The sequence below is a fragment of the Rhamphochromis longiceps genome, linkage group LG12 (genome assembly GCF_057381845.1).
Source record: "Rhamphochromis longiceps isolate RC_006_pf linkage group LG12, R_longiceps_female_GT1.1, whole genome shotgun sequence".
Lineage (NCBI taxonomy): Eukaryota > Metazoa > Chordata > Actinopteri > Cichliformes > Cichlidae > Rhamphochromis > Rhamphochromis longiceps.
The window spans coordinates 19,778,175-19,791,326 of NC_140568.1; the positions used below are offsets into that span (position 1 = coordinate 19,778,175).

At 42.0% G+C, this 13,152-nt stretch overlaps 1 protein-coding gene across 2 annotated transcripts in view; it reads right to left on the reverse strand.

The window, feature by feature from the left end:
- The window catches only part of lmx1bb (LIM homeobox transcription factor 1, beta b), a 48,107-nt gene extending 36,583 nt beyond the window's left edge, over positions 1-11,524 (reverse strand). The window contains exons 1-5 of one of the 2 annotated variants that reach the window (XM_085425102.1): positions 11,367-11,524; positions 11,061-11,204; positions 9,496-10,300; positions 9,070-9,312; positions 8,397-8,583 (exon numbers count right to left, since the gene is read on the reverse strand). In XM_085425102.1, coding sequence (XP_085281228.1) covers positions 8,397-8,583; positions 9,070-9,208 — 326 coding nt within the window. In that variant the 5' untranslated portion in view covers positions 9,209-9,312; positions 9,496-10,300; positions 11,061-11,204; positions 11,367-11,524. The remainder of the gene's footprint in view (positions 1-8,396; positions 8,584-9,069; positions 9,313-9,495; positions 10,301-11,060; positions 11,205-11,366) is intronic. The other variant, XM_085425104.1, reaches the window with a different exon arrangement.
- Positions 11,525-13,152: the final 1,628 nt, after the last annotated feature.

Sequence of the window (13,152 nt, forward strand, 5' to 3'; positions counted from 1 at the left end):
TAAATAATGTGCTATGAGGCCAAGAGGTGGAATCAAACAATACCGCGCGCCAGAGGAGGAAAATTTAGATGAATCGAGCAAACAACTCGGCCTTCACCTGCAGCAACGCATTTTTCTTATCGAGGTGGCAATATAGAAATTTCCATTCAGACACAACTAGAAAATCACACGTGCAAAAAAAAAGACAAAGACAACTATCTTATTTTTAAAAAAAAATGTTGTATCCCCTTATCCATCTCTTTCATAGACACCGGATCATTTTTCAGCGCTTTGGAGACATGGAAATTCCCAGGAAGATGTATTGTAGCAACTTTCTGGGAAATATTAATATCCAACCAGCAGAGGAAAGGTAAAGGGAGAAGAGAAGGGATCGGGGGTGTACAGCGGGGGGGTGGGGGGTTACAAACGATCAGTATCACGGCACGGTACCTGATCATAAAACGCCTCGTCTATTCAGCCCTTTCCAACCCACTGTGCACTTTTACCTCCCTGTTTGACACGTTTTTTTAAGCAGAACACACTGGCTCTCTCCTAAAGGACAGTGGAGATTTTAATGGGTGCTAAGAGCCCAGAATCATCCCCCCCCCCCCACACACACACACACACTCCCTTTTCATAACGGCTGCACTGCAGATTCTCCACATCTGCCTTGCCTTACATCGCTTAACCCTGCTCTTACCAAGCCCCCCCATCATCTCTGCCTCCCTCCCGTGTCTCCACTCCCCCATCAGGATCATCCAAATATTTCCCCTCGCTGCTTTTTGAAGCTTCTATAGGTCACGGGACCTCATGCACAAATCATGCTGGCTTGCCGTGGGGGGGCCAGTCAGAGAGGACGGGAGTGAGTCAGACGCATAGAAATCCAATCTGCACTGTTTTCATACGGAGTTATTTTTCTTGCCAAGACAGCCATCACCAATCAGCGGCCGGTTCTAAACAGCAAGTTTAGGGAGCTCTCGCTCTAGATGCCGGTGCTGGCAGCTGATCGCAACCATATTCCCCAGCCACGCCAAGGGGAAGACACGAGGAGTAAATTCAGAGAGCCCTGACAGCCTGCAGTGGTTTAACATGGGGGTTAGCCCCAAATACATAGCTCTGGGTTTATGTTGATGGATGGATAACCAAATCCATTTCACTGTTTGCAATAAAACATAGATGTTAGTTTTTACACTGTGACACCACACTTGCTATGGGTGCTGAATTACGACGTACTGAGAGAGCAAAAAAAATTCAGGAAGCCATCAGTTTTTAAAGGTTGTATTTTTGAGATGCAAGGGAGAGAAAAAAAGGAAAAGCAAAGTCAGATACATAAAGATAATAAAGGATTTATCAGCTGTACGGTGTGTGGGCACAGGAGGTTCAATATCTAATGCAGGATTTTCATAACAGACGATATTGGACAGGCCCTAAAACCATGCCGGTAAACAGGACAGACAGGGGAGGATGAGCCAGTGTGGACCTTCCCTCCCACCTGCAGAGCAAAACCAGTTCAGGGTGAGAGAAGATGCTGGGCAGGAATCTGCAAGTGCTGGTTAAAGTAATCACATTGGTCTCACTGCATCTGATCTGCAGTCTAACAGACTTCCAAACAGTTGAATGAGTAAATAAAGTGCCCCAGGGGACTCCTGCTGGAGATGGATTACCACAAGGGTGCACACACAAAAGGAGCCGAAGCCCCACAACCCGATGTGAGCTGCAGACAAAAGCCTTGCACTGGACCTCGACCAGGGAACTGGCAAACTTTATTAATCTCATCCTAGACTGAACCTCCTGCTACTGGAATTTATGCACTTGTAGGCAGGACTCATGCTTGCTGTGAATCTGAGCAGGTACACGCTCCGTGTGTGTATCTGCTCAGATTCACAGAGATAGGTACACACGCAGGTACGTGTCTGTGTGTATCTATCTCTGATTGTGTGCATAGGTAGGAGAAAATCCCGCGTGTGGTTTGTACTGTGCGCAGATGCTGGTGCAAACTTTGAAACATGCTGTCCTGCAGATGCAAAAATGCGTGCCCCTGTGTGTGAGTGTGTGTCTACTCGAGTGCACAGACCACATAAGATGACTCTCATGCTCACTTGGCTGTGTAGCTCGGGTCTTGAGGGGACTAAGGGCCACGGCATTCTGTAGCCCAATCCCACCCCGGCCCCATTCTTCCCTTTTTCTAGGCCTGACACAAATAAAAGGATTAGGAGCCCCCGTTTCCGTCAGGCCCTCCATTCAAAACAAAGCTCCGACCAGCTTAGTGTCACACTTAATGATAAAAGTGCAAATCTCTGTCAGTCACTTTGGGCAGGAATACCGGTATTTGGGGGCTAATCTCATTTGATGAAGATTAAAAGGGTTAAAAAGAAGACAATGAAATGTGTTATGATGCATCTGTGCAAATAAATAAATAAAAATAAATAAATAAATCTACACTGCTGTAATTCAAAGGACCAACATAACATGACGAGGTGCTGAAATGTGTCTTTTACAACGCAGTGTGAATGAGAGGCAGTGGATCTTGCTTAGATTAAAGACAAAAGACAGAAAGGGGCTGAGAGAGAGGAAGCAAGTGCCCATGCACATGCGCCCACACCCTCACAAAAAAAAAACAAAAAAACGTGGGGTGTATGTAGACAAACACACTGCTCTGCCCATTCCCATGTAGAGCTAGAATGTGTGATGTGAGTGTGAGAGTAAGCCTTGGGCACACAACAGTCTGAATGCAGCACTTGCCACTATGATGCCAGTCCTCTCTAGTGTATCTGTGAAAAGCCTACGTGTTGGAAAAACATTCCAGAGTGGGATCACATATACACAGTTGGGGCCAGCGGCAATATCACGAGCCAGCAGCAGAGGCCATGTCTCAATTTCTCATGCCCGTTCGACCTGCCAGCCTGAAGGAACAAGTGTGGCCTATTTCCAGGCTATAAAACCAGACAAAAGATGAAAAGATCTGAAATGTAATCAGAAGTGTTGCTAATAATTAGGAACTGTCACCCTCTCAGTGGCACGTGGAAAACGATGCGTCCTTTAAAAATAAGTCATTATAGTAGCTGCAAAAATCCGGCTACTGAAAATGCTTGCTGTCCTGATTTAAACATGTAATCTGGGAAATCAAAATTGAAAACATTTGCTGAGCGTGTGTATTTTTTCGGCTGGCTACTTTAAGGAGGCCATTACAGTATTTCACTGATTTAGCCAAAATCTAATTTGTAAATTGCATTTAATGGTTCGTGGTTGTCGTACTTTTTGTTATGAAGAGTTGTCACGCTGTGAAAATAAACCTGAAGGCCCGAGGACTTGGAACCGGTAATGAAAATCCCTGCATCGCCGAGTCGAGGGCTTTCTCTCGACCGTCGCTGATTAGCATTCCCGACTGACTGACATGTCCCACTGGCTGCCTAACTGCTGGCTTTAGGAGATGAGGTTAAATTGTGGCTACCAACAAATTGCACGCCTGAGTTCCTCTGCACCCCTCTGCTATCATCCAGTGTAATGTGAGCACACCAGGCAGATCCCTCTGCAGATCCTTCTCCTCCCCTGCACAACAGCCCCCCCACACAAAGCCACAGAGACCTCTTTCCACATCCCTTGCCACCAGTCTGGCCTCTAAAGTGGTGATGGGCATTACCGTGGCTGAGCCTCTGTGGCTTCCCATAGCGTCCTGCAAAGTGCTTTGTGCTCCAACTGTTGCTACACACACACACACACATACACACACACTACTCATCCCCTGCACCCAGGGAGGACTAAAACACTGGGGGGAAATGCCTTTAGAAACAGGAAGATCAATGACATCACTCGATTTGATAACAAAATACTTGAACTTGATATTTACTGATAATGTCAGAAAGCCACTGGCAGACAAAGCCAGTGAACTCTTTATGGATGTAACTTAAAAACGTACAACACCTTTGTTTTTTAACATGTAGAGCTCACGGAAAAATTAAATATCACACTTTATGGGAACTAGAAAGGACAACAAAAGAAGAAGAAAAAACCCACAGATGCTGGTAGTGATGCAAATAAACACACTTTAACAGGTCTTTTTAATGGTCTAAATGTGTTTCGGGGGCGGGGTGGGGTGCACAGTTAGTAAACCATGAGATGACAGATGATGCATCCTAGTATGCTGCTGGGACAGGCCGAGCCATGTTGACATAAAACCCAATACTTCCTTGCAGAGGAACGGGCCAGCTTCAGCTAGCTCCTTGCCGAGCACTAAAAAATCCCAGCAAGCTGAAGCAATATTATCCAGTTTTGTGTTTCTAACATTAGAATTGTCTCTCCGTAGAGGTCCTCTCTTATTTACCCAAGAGCAGCAGCTAAAGACACATTTTTATCCTTTTTAGGCAGAATTAAGGAATAGAAAGTTAAGGAAGCCTTCCACACACAAAAAACAGTAATACACACTCGCATCTGCCTGCAGAGCTGCCTGTGAAGCACTTTAAAATACACAAGGACAGTCTTTAACTGCAAAACTACCCAGCTGCGCTGGCAGCACAAAAAATTATTTTTATTTCTTTATTTTTTAAATGTTTGCTATCCATATAGTGAGTGTTCACAAGTGCCAGGCCACACGGGAGTGTCCTTGTGAGTGTAAAACACACACACGCACACAAAATGGGTGAGCTAACACAGAAACCCAGCCGTCAGCATCTATCCGGCACACACACACACACACACACACACACTGCTGCCGCTGCTGCGTCCCAAGCACGGCTAATTAAAAAACAACAATTTCACAGGAGGGCGCTCCAAACTGTTCTAAAAAGCACCTCTCAGCACACCGGGGGATCGTCCTGGAATACATGGGAGGTAAGACCAGTTTTGGGAGCTCTTCTTTTATGGCTTCATCACCGCTGTGTTTTTCTACTGCTCATACTACCGTGACCTGAATTAAATTTAGCCTCCAGCACGTGAGGTAAAAGATTAAAAAAAAAGAAATATGCAGGCTGATGTATTTGGATGGCTTACAAATGGAACATTTTAAAATAACATGTTGCTAGACAATAAAAGTTTATAGAGCATGAGGAAAAAAAAATCCACTATGAAATGAGAGGTTTTTTATGCATCAGCGGCACCCAAAAGTAGGCGGCGTGGTGTATAATATAGTTAGTTAATGTTATGTTTTGTAGATGGAGCCTATGGCAGTTTCTAACAAGACAGTCCATTACAGGGGTGTTGTCCAACACTTGGGTTCAAATGATAAGCCTTATTACACGGCTGCTTTCAAAGCATCTGCTCGGCTAGAAGAAAAGCCCCCCCCCCCCCCCCCCCCCCCCCCCCCCCCCCTTGGGGAAAAGATCTCTCTCTTTCTAATGATGTATAATTGACTTCCGAACACCAGGGCACAACAAACTCGGTCGGATTGGCCCGATTCCACACTACCTTTCACATACCGCGTGTCTCGTTTGAGCTTGTTGCTCCTCCACGACTACACCTCTCGTCCAACTGACAGCTCTTTGCCCTCAAAATATTCTTACCGTAAATACATTACATTTAATTTTTCATTTTACCTCACATGGCGACAGCCTCTTTAGGACTTTTAATACCATCAAAAATATTCCTCATTCAAAAGAAATAACAAAACAGATAATGGCGAGCACAGGTCAGTTACACACACTCGTGCATACACTCTCAAAGCCAACATATGGGAAAAAGACTAATAAAATCCAATCTTGTTACTATATAATTGCACTATATGGAGCAGGTTGTGTTGAACTGGGTTGGTGGGAGTTTTAATAATACAGTACACAATTGTTTTCCCCTGTCTGCACTTAAACCTGTTCCAAAGGTGTGAAAAAAGACTGCTTGCCAATTCCTTGATTTATTATAGCTAGTGAGAGCTGATTACGGGGCATGAATCAGTTGCTGTAGGAATGTTATTAGGCACGTAGACCTCTGTATGGCTAGGAGCTCTCTTCGCAGCCCAAAGCAGTTTGTGGGCTGAGAAATGCATCTTAAATGGATGTCATAAAAGTCAAAAAGGTGCCAATTACATCTTTAAGTATCCCATCAATGCAAATGGAATAAACAACGTTAAAAAAAGAAAAAGAAAAAAAAGGCAGGGACTATACTTGTGTCGGTGTCAAAGACCAAAACCAAACCTGGGAGGAGTTAAAACAAACAAACAAACAAACAAAAAAGGAGGTGGGAGAAGAATAAAAGACGTGATGAATAATAGCGTGTGAGAGCAGGACGGCGCCCAGCAGGTTGTTGCGTTTGGCTGCAGTGATCAGCTTTGCCACACAAGCTCACCAGGCAGAGAGGGAAAAAGAGGGAAATGGTCAGCTATATTCCAAATATGGTTCCTCAAGAGCATATCAGAAACTAAACGCCAGGCAGTAGACACTATCAGGCAGGCAGACAGAGCCTGCCAGTCTTGGCACGTCTGTCTTTATCTCTTCTTTTTACACACACCGAATTCATTTCAGAAATTCTCCAAATGGACAACGCTGAAGCAGGCATGAGAAAGAGATCCCTTCTCCCTCTCTCTCTCCCTCTCGCTCCCTGCCGGACTGTCTCAACTTCCAGGCACCTCTGAGCCGTGACGCCGTGACTCTGGTATCCCCTAGTTACTGCTATGAATTTTCCATTGTTATCAGCCGACTACACTCCTGTCACAGAGCTGGATGAATGGCACGCATGGCAATAGATGTAACTCTTTGTTGCTTGCACGGTATCTAACAGAGAGCCATAATGTCCCGGTAATCGAAGTAGAATTGTTAAAAAGGCCGGACACAAAAAGCTGAAAATTTAGTGACAAGCATGAAAAGCGCTCATGCAATGAGAAACACAGGCCACCCCAGGGTCCTCATAGGCCAAACAGCAACCCTCACTATTGTAATACTTGTGTTATTTAAGCTCACTATTTGCTTCCCTATATCTGCCATCTCTGCTGGTTTGTTATAATTTACTGATTCCATTCACTAATTTATTCTGCTTCACAGTGAATGCTCGTCCTGCTTTAAGTGTTTGCATGGGAAAAATTTAACACCTGCAATTTAACTTACATTTTTTAAAATGATTTCTGTCTTATGCCTGAATTAAAACATAAAGCTATTGTAGCTTTTAATTAAAAAAAAACAATGGGTAGTTTTAAGACTGTACTAGTCTAATTGCACAAAAAATAAATACAATTCTCCTTTGTTTTAAAAAATATATATATGAGCATTAGCTGTAATAATAATTATGGTGTTTTATTTTCTCAAGCAAATGTCCAGATGAACAATCTGCACTCAGTCTGCTGATGTAATGCCGCAGTATAGCAATTTAACTTACAGCCATTTTTTTTATTGTAATCATTATTATTATTATTATTATCATTATTGTTTAGATATTTGGAAAAGCTGAAAATTTAATGACTACACCAGATTTATACATGCATTTATATATAATTTTATCTATGCACTTCGAATCGCGCTTTTGCACATGGCCGAACTTTTAATTATAACCTCAGCTTTGCAGGTTGGTGTAATTCTGTGCAATATTTTGCGCATATTGCTTTTCAATAAACTGTTAAATGCCTGCCACGCATTTCTAATAAACCAAATACGAATAAGAAGAGCTGGAATAACTTAAAACGGTAATAATGATATTATTATTATATTATTATTTTAACTAGTAAAATCTGATTACATCAATGAAAAAAAAGTGATTTAAAGAATGAAGGAGCTGATCGGAAAATAAATCGTAAGAGCGCCGTAGTCTCAGACTACGTTTTCCATATTTGAAAAACTCTGATGCGGCTGCTGGTAAAGTGAAAATGTATGACAATAAGCGGAAAAAATAAAAATCAAGACTGCACCACGCCTGCATATTCTCGGGCCTGAGTGGGATCGCATCTTTTTGCTATAAATGCATCCGCTGCGAAGAGACAAACGTGGAAATATCGTGGGCCAGTGTGACAATAATAAAGCCAAGTACACGACAATAATATATGACCGCTAATGCGAGCAGCCCGAGTGCGAGTCTGAGCACTCTTATAATATTAAATATATATATTTTTTTTCTTAACAACGAAAAGACATTTGGTTTAATTCCGTTTTCTCTTTTTTAAATATGCATTTTACATGAAGTAAATATAAACCAACGGAGGAAGAAGCGATGGCAACAGGTTAGTTTAAGTCTCCTTATTTCCACGGTTACATCTTTTTAAAAATTCAAATAGCATTTCATACTACAGCTGAATGACGTTTCAGGTGCACTTTTGCGCACAGGAGGCCTCTGGGTCAGGTCAACAGAAACCACCCAATGTACCCATTTTTGAAAAAAATGATTTTAAAAAAAATCACTGAATCACCAAAACAATGCGAATAAATGCACACAAAGAGAGAGAGGGAGAGAGAGAAAGTGAGACAGAGAGGGAGGGAAAGCGAAAAGTCCTTCCCGGAAACTGTGCTTACTGTTGGTAGTCGTGTTTGCAGTAAAGTTTCCTTTCTCTGAAGTAACAGCTGTTGGTGAGGGGCTGTTGACACACGGTGCACTGCAAACACTCTTCATGCCACGAGGAATCGTTGACTCTCATCAAGAAGCGGTCGGAGATGGGACGCTGGCATCCTTCACACACGGATCTGTGATGACATTCAGTCCCTGGGAAAAGGCACAAGAGTTTCCCGTCAGAAAGAAAGGAAATAGGCCTGAATCAAGGACTGCAATAAGTGATAACTGATAAAAGCCCCCAAATCACTTCAGATTTTGCCAGTCTGTTTGAAGAAATCCGCTGAGGTTTAAGATATTATTATAAAGGAAACAGGGTTGTAATTGGTTTTATTTACTCTTCATATAAGGCCCGAATTACGCCATCATCCAGACTGCAACAATAATAGTAATATATAGAGAGAGACATTTTTTAAAGGGGCTATTTCTCTTTATCTGGATCTGTTATTATATCCATTTGCACACATGAGTGCGACCTTTCGTCGATTTTGCATACTTTTGAACTGATATCAGGAAATAAACAGCAGTGTGGGCGCATGCAGAGAAAAGAAAATGAAATATTATAATGACATCCAAACACAAGCGAGCGTTTGATCGCGCAGATCACAGTAATTTACACAACAGAAAAAGAAGACTCACCGAGCATAACTCCGAGTGTGGCTTGTCCCGATCGCAGGGGGTGATCTTCTATTTTAATGCCGTCTAGCATGATGCACGTCTCGGACTGTTCACCCGCGGAGAGGCGCTCCAGTGACACCAGACCTGTTGCAATATCCATAAGAATACGGTCAGACGTGACACGAAAATCCCGGGCACACAGTGCTGATCGGAGGGGGGAAAATGCTGTGTAGGAAGCCGTCTGAGATCCGTGTGGGATACAGCCTGCAGCTCGGAGGAGGAAAGGGGAAAATAAACTAAACTGTGAGGAGGAAAAACTCGACTTTGTGCTCGCAATGGCTAAAAGGTAAAGGCAGTTAAAAGCTGGCTATGTAAATCCCTGATGTGTCAGAGAAGCGTGCAGGAAGACAAAGCTAATAAGAAACTGTGGAAACTCTGAACAGTCACCTGTTATGATAAGAGGACCGAGGAAGCTTTATCTTCTCGCCCCTAAGCCGACGGGAGAAGTCTGGAAAAATGTCTTCACGGGATTACAGTCTCGCCAAGGAAAAAAGCGCAGAAGTAAAAGTTGAGAACAAATCCAAAGATAGTATAGAGTGTGTGTGTGTGTGTGTGTGTGTGCGTGTGTGTATGAGTGTGTGTGTGTAGGATGTCCCGGCAGTAACTCTTTGGAAGTAACAGAGACGGTTGGTTGGTTGTGCCCCTGTCGCTGCAAAAGTCTGAGATCGAGATTGAAGCGAGTAGATCCTCCCACTCCTGCATGCATGGCTACACTTTTTTTTTCAGTCCTCCATTCACTGCTATTGGGATGCTATTGGAGCAGAGTACAGTGAGCTCCACACAGTCCAATAACAACACACAGACAGGCAACCTAAAGCAGACAGCCCAAAGTGATATTTTACTGAGGCCTGACCTGCCATCATAGCAATAATAACAACAACAACAACAATAATAATACAGATAATAACACAATTGAAGTATTATTACATTGTGTGGTGGATTAAATAATGCGCCTTTTTGATGCCATAAAATGCCCTCCGTGGACTCAGTGGACATTTGTTATATACTGTGAAAAAAAATGCATATGAATTTAGGCAGTGTGTGTATGTGTGTGCTTGTGTTTCCACGCTCTTTTGTGTATTGTCTCCAGTGGAAGCTGCTGTTGCCTTTCAGCTGATGCACCTGGCGATCAGTGGCGATAACAGCGGGCTGTCCGGCACGGAGGTCGCCTCTGCCAACCACAGCTATTCATCTTAAGGAAGGTCAGAGAGGAAAAATAATAAATAAATAAATAAATAATAACTGACACGATCTTCCTGACAATAAATACAACCTTCTTATTTAAGAACTGATCTTTATTTTAATTTTATTATTATTAATATTATTATTTAATGTGAGGATCCCACAGCAAAACAAAACAAACCCCCATATTACAAATACTTGAAATTATCAGTTAAAAAAAAAATCCACGTGCTTTTTAAGGTACATTAATAAAAACCCATGAATTCAGATTTCACAAATAGAAAAAAAATCAGACATTATCAGAAAAAAAATCCAAGGTGCGATCAAGATGTTTAAAAATCTGCGGAGGGGTACCCTAATGCACTGAGGCCTGCCTGAAATTACAGGGCTGCTAATGAGATCGTCCACTGTGTCCCGTGACACGCTGCGTGGCACAATGTAATATACTTCTATAGCTACACACCCCGGGTAGGCAAAAAAAAGAGTGGACACATGGAGAAGGCCGGGGAACAGTAAATATTATATTATAGTAAATATTATATTTATATTATACTGGGGTGAGCTATAGCTTTTTGTGGACTTTATTTAAAGTGTCATAACGGTTCCACGTAATAATAATAATAACAATATATTTTTAAGTAAACTGTGCAAATAAACAGGTATTTGTTTTTACATAATTTAATGCAATATTTCCTCTCAGGAAAAAAAAATGGACCCTTAAAAAAAAAAATCATATGTCAGTATATCACATCTCCACAGCCAGTGTTTACCTTCAGTCCAAAGGCCTGCTGTGTGTTGTTTCTTACAGCCTTTGTGAAGCATCAAGGCGATGACCTGTAGCCCAGTTTGGTGAAACAGAGAAGAGATTGTTGGCGTTGCCCTCTGCTGTTCAACAAGAGAACAGCTGCCGATCACTAAAACACAGGCGCAGAGAGGAGATTTCACCAACAGTGGCAGTTTTAGATGGATTTAACCATCGCAGAAATGTTTACAGCACACCGAAATCTAATATAAATATTTAAATTCGTTGCATTTCTCATCGGAGGACTCGTGTTCTTGCTAAAATGAGGACATACCTGCCACTCATGAAGTCATCCACCCCCGGTTTGCTTGGTTTCCTTCCAGCGCTTCTATCAACATGGGGTCAATTACCTCCGCCCACTATATTGGATTATCTTACCACTAAGCAGCATTAGGAGCGGAGGACTACCAATACAATATAATCAATACATTTAAAGAAAAGGAAAGGAAGAAAAGCATGTGATACCTCTCCTCCCTCCATTCATTTAGCAGTTATCGGCCAGGTCACTCGCGTGAATGAGGACATCAAACATTCATTCAATAAATCAATCCGCCGACTTTCAGCCTGCGGTGTTTTAATGAGGCACTACATGACAAGCCCTCCCTCGCCTTCCAGGGCGGAAAAAAACGTTGCAGCAGGTGTGCAGAACAGAAAGCAATGGTCCCTAAAGTTAGGCAATTTACTTTAAGCTAAGCAGAACTGTTACGTCCATCGGAAAGGTAAGAGATCATTATAATGCGCCCTCAGAGAGGCTAACGTTCCTGCAGGAGTTCGCTGTAATTCTGGTTTCAGGCTTCACTTAATAATTCTGAAAGTAAAAACATTAAAAATAAATAAATAATAATTTTAATAATAATTTTCATTTCAATTGGGGAAGTAGCAAAAACGTGATTCCACACTGGAATTATCGCGGAAGGAAAGTTTTTTTTCTTCTTTGAAGCAAAATAAAACTGCGGTTTTTGCGCAAACTTTTGCCTTCTTTAAAGTCAAACTTTTCAATTTCATTAAGGCAGAATTTAAAAAATATATATAAGGAAAGTGCATAAGGAAGAAAGGAAATAAATACAGCCCACTCGCAGGAGTAAAATTAATGTATCATAATTAATCAGTGTAGGCCGATTAAAAAAAAGAGAAGAGAAAGCCTACTGCAGGAAAGGGAACGAAATAATTACGATAATTTCATTAAATTAAAACACCGTTTTAAATTTAATAAAAATGAAATATGGGCACAAAAAATACGGACAATCGTTCTGCTTTAATTACATTTACACTGCGGTGTGTTTTTGGGAGGCGCTCACAATTCATTCAGTTTCCAGCTCAGAGGATAACTCCAGCAGTGCCCGGCCTGCTCTGCTTAAACCCGGAGGCTACAATCAATGCAGCGACGCAAAGTCTCACCTTTAAAACGTAAAACTATAATCCATATCACCCCGCATGTGTGGGCCGGTAATACTGCGCTGCACCTCATCTAATCCCCCCTTTTCTTTACCATTATAGGCTCATTTATACTAAAACGCTCATATTATTAATTATTCCTAAAACAAAGCTCGCCGATAAGATTTTTTTTTTCTTTAGAAAAATAAATAAAACACCTCAGCGAAATTGGGACGAGCATTTCACATCCTCAGAGGTAGCAAACCAAAGCCATAATGGCTCCCTAAATTGCAGGGCTTGAAGACTTTGATAGTTAACTCACTTTGATCTTTTAATGAGTCTAAGCTCTCCACGATGCCCCCTTTTTTTTTAAACTCGAATGAAAAAAACAAACGCTCACACACACACTTCCTTTATTTTTTTTGTTGTTGCTGCCGATCTGCACTTCAACACCTACAAAACCTTCACATTGAGCAGCAGCGGGCAGTTTCTGAGCCTAGAGAGATTCAGCGAACTTGGGGAAGAAATGTGTCATATTCTTCTTTTGTCTTTTTGGCCATTACTGTGGCTGTGACAGAGTTTCAGAGGGAGATCACTTAAAAAAAATTGTTGTTTTTTCTCCCCATCAAGTCAACGGACAGGCTGAGCCTCGTGGATCAACAGGGAGGATTATTATAAAGGTTTGA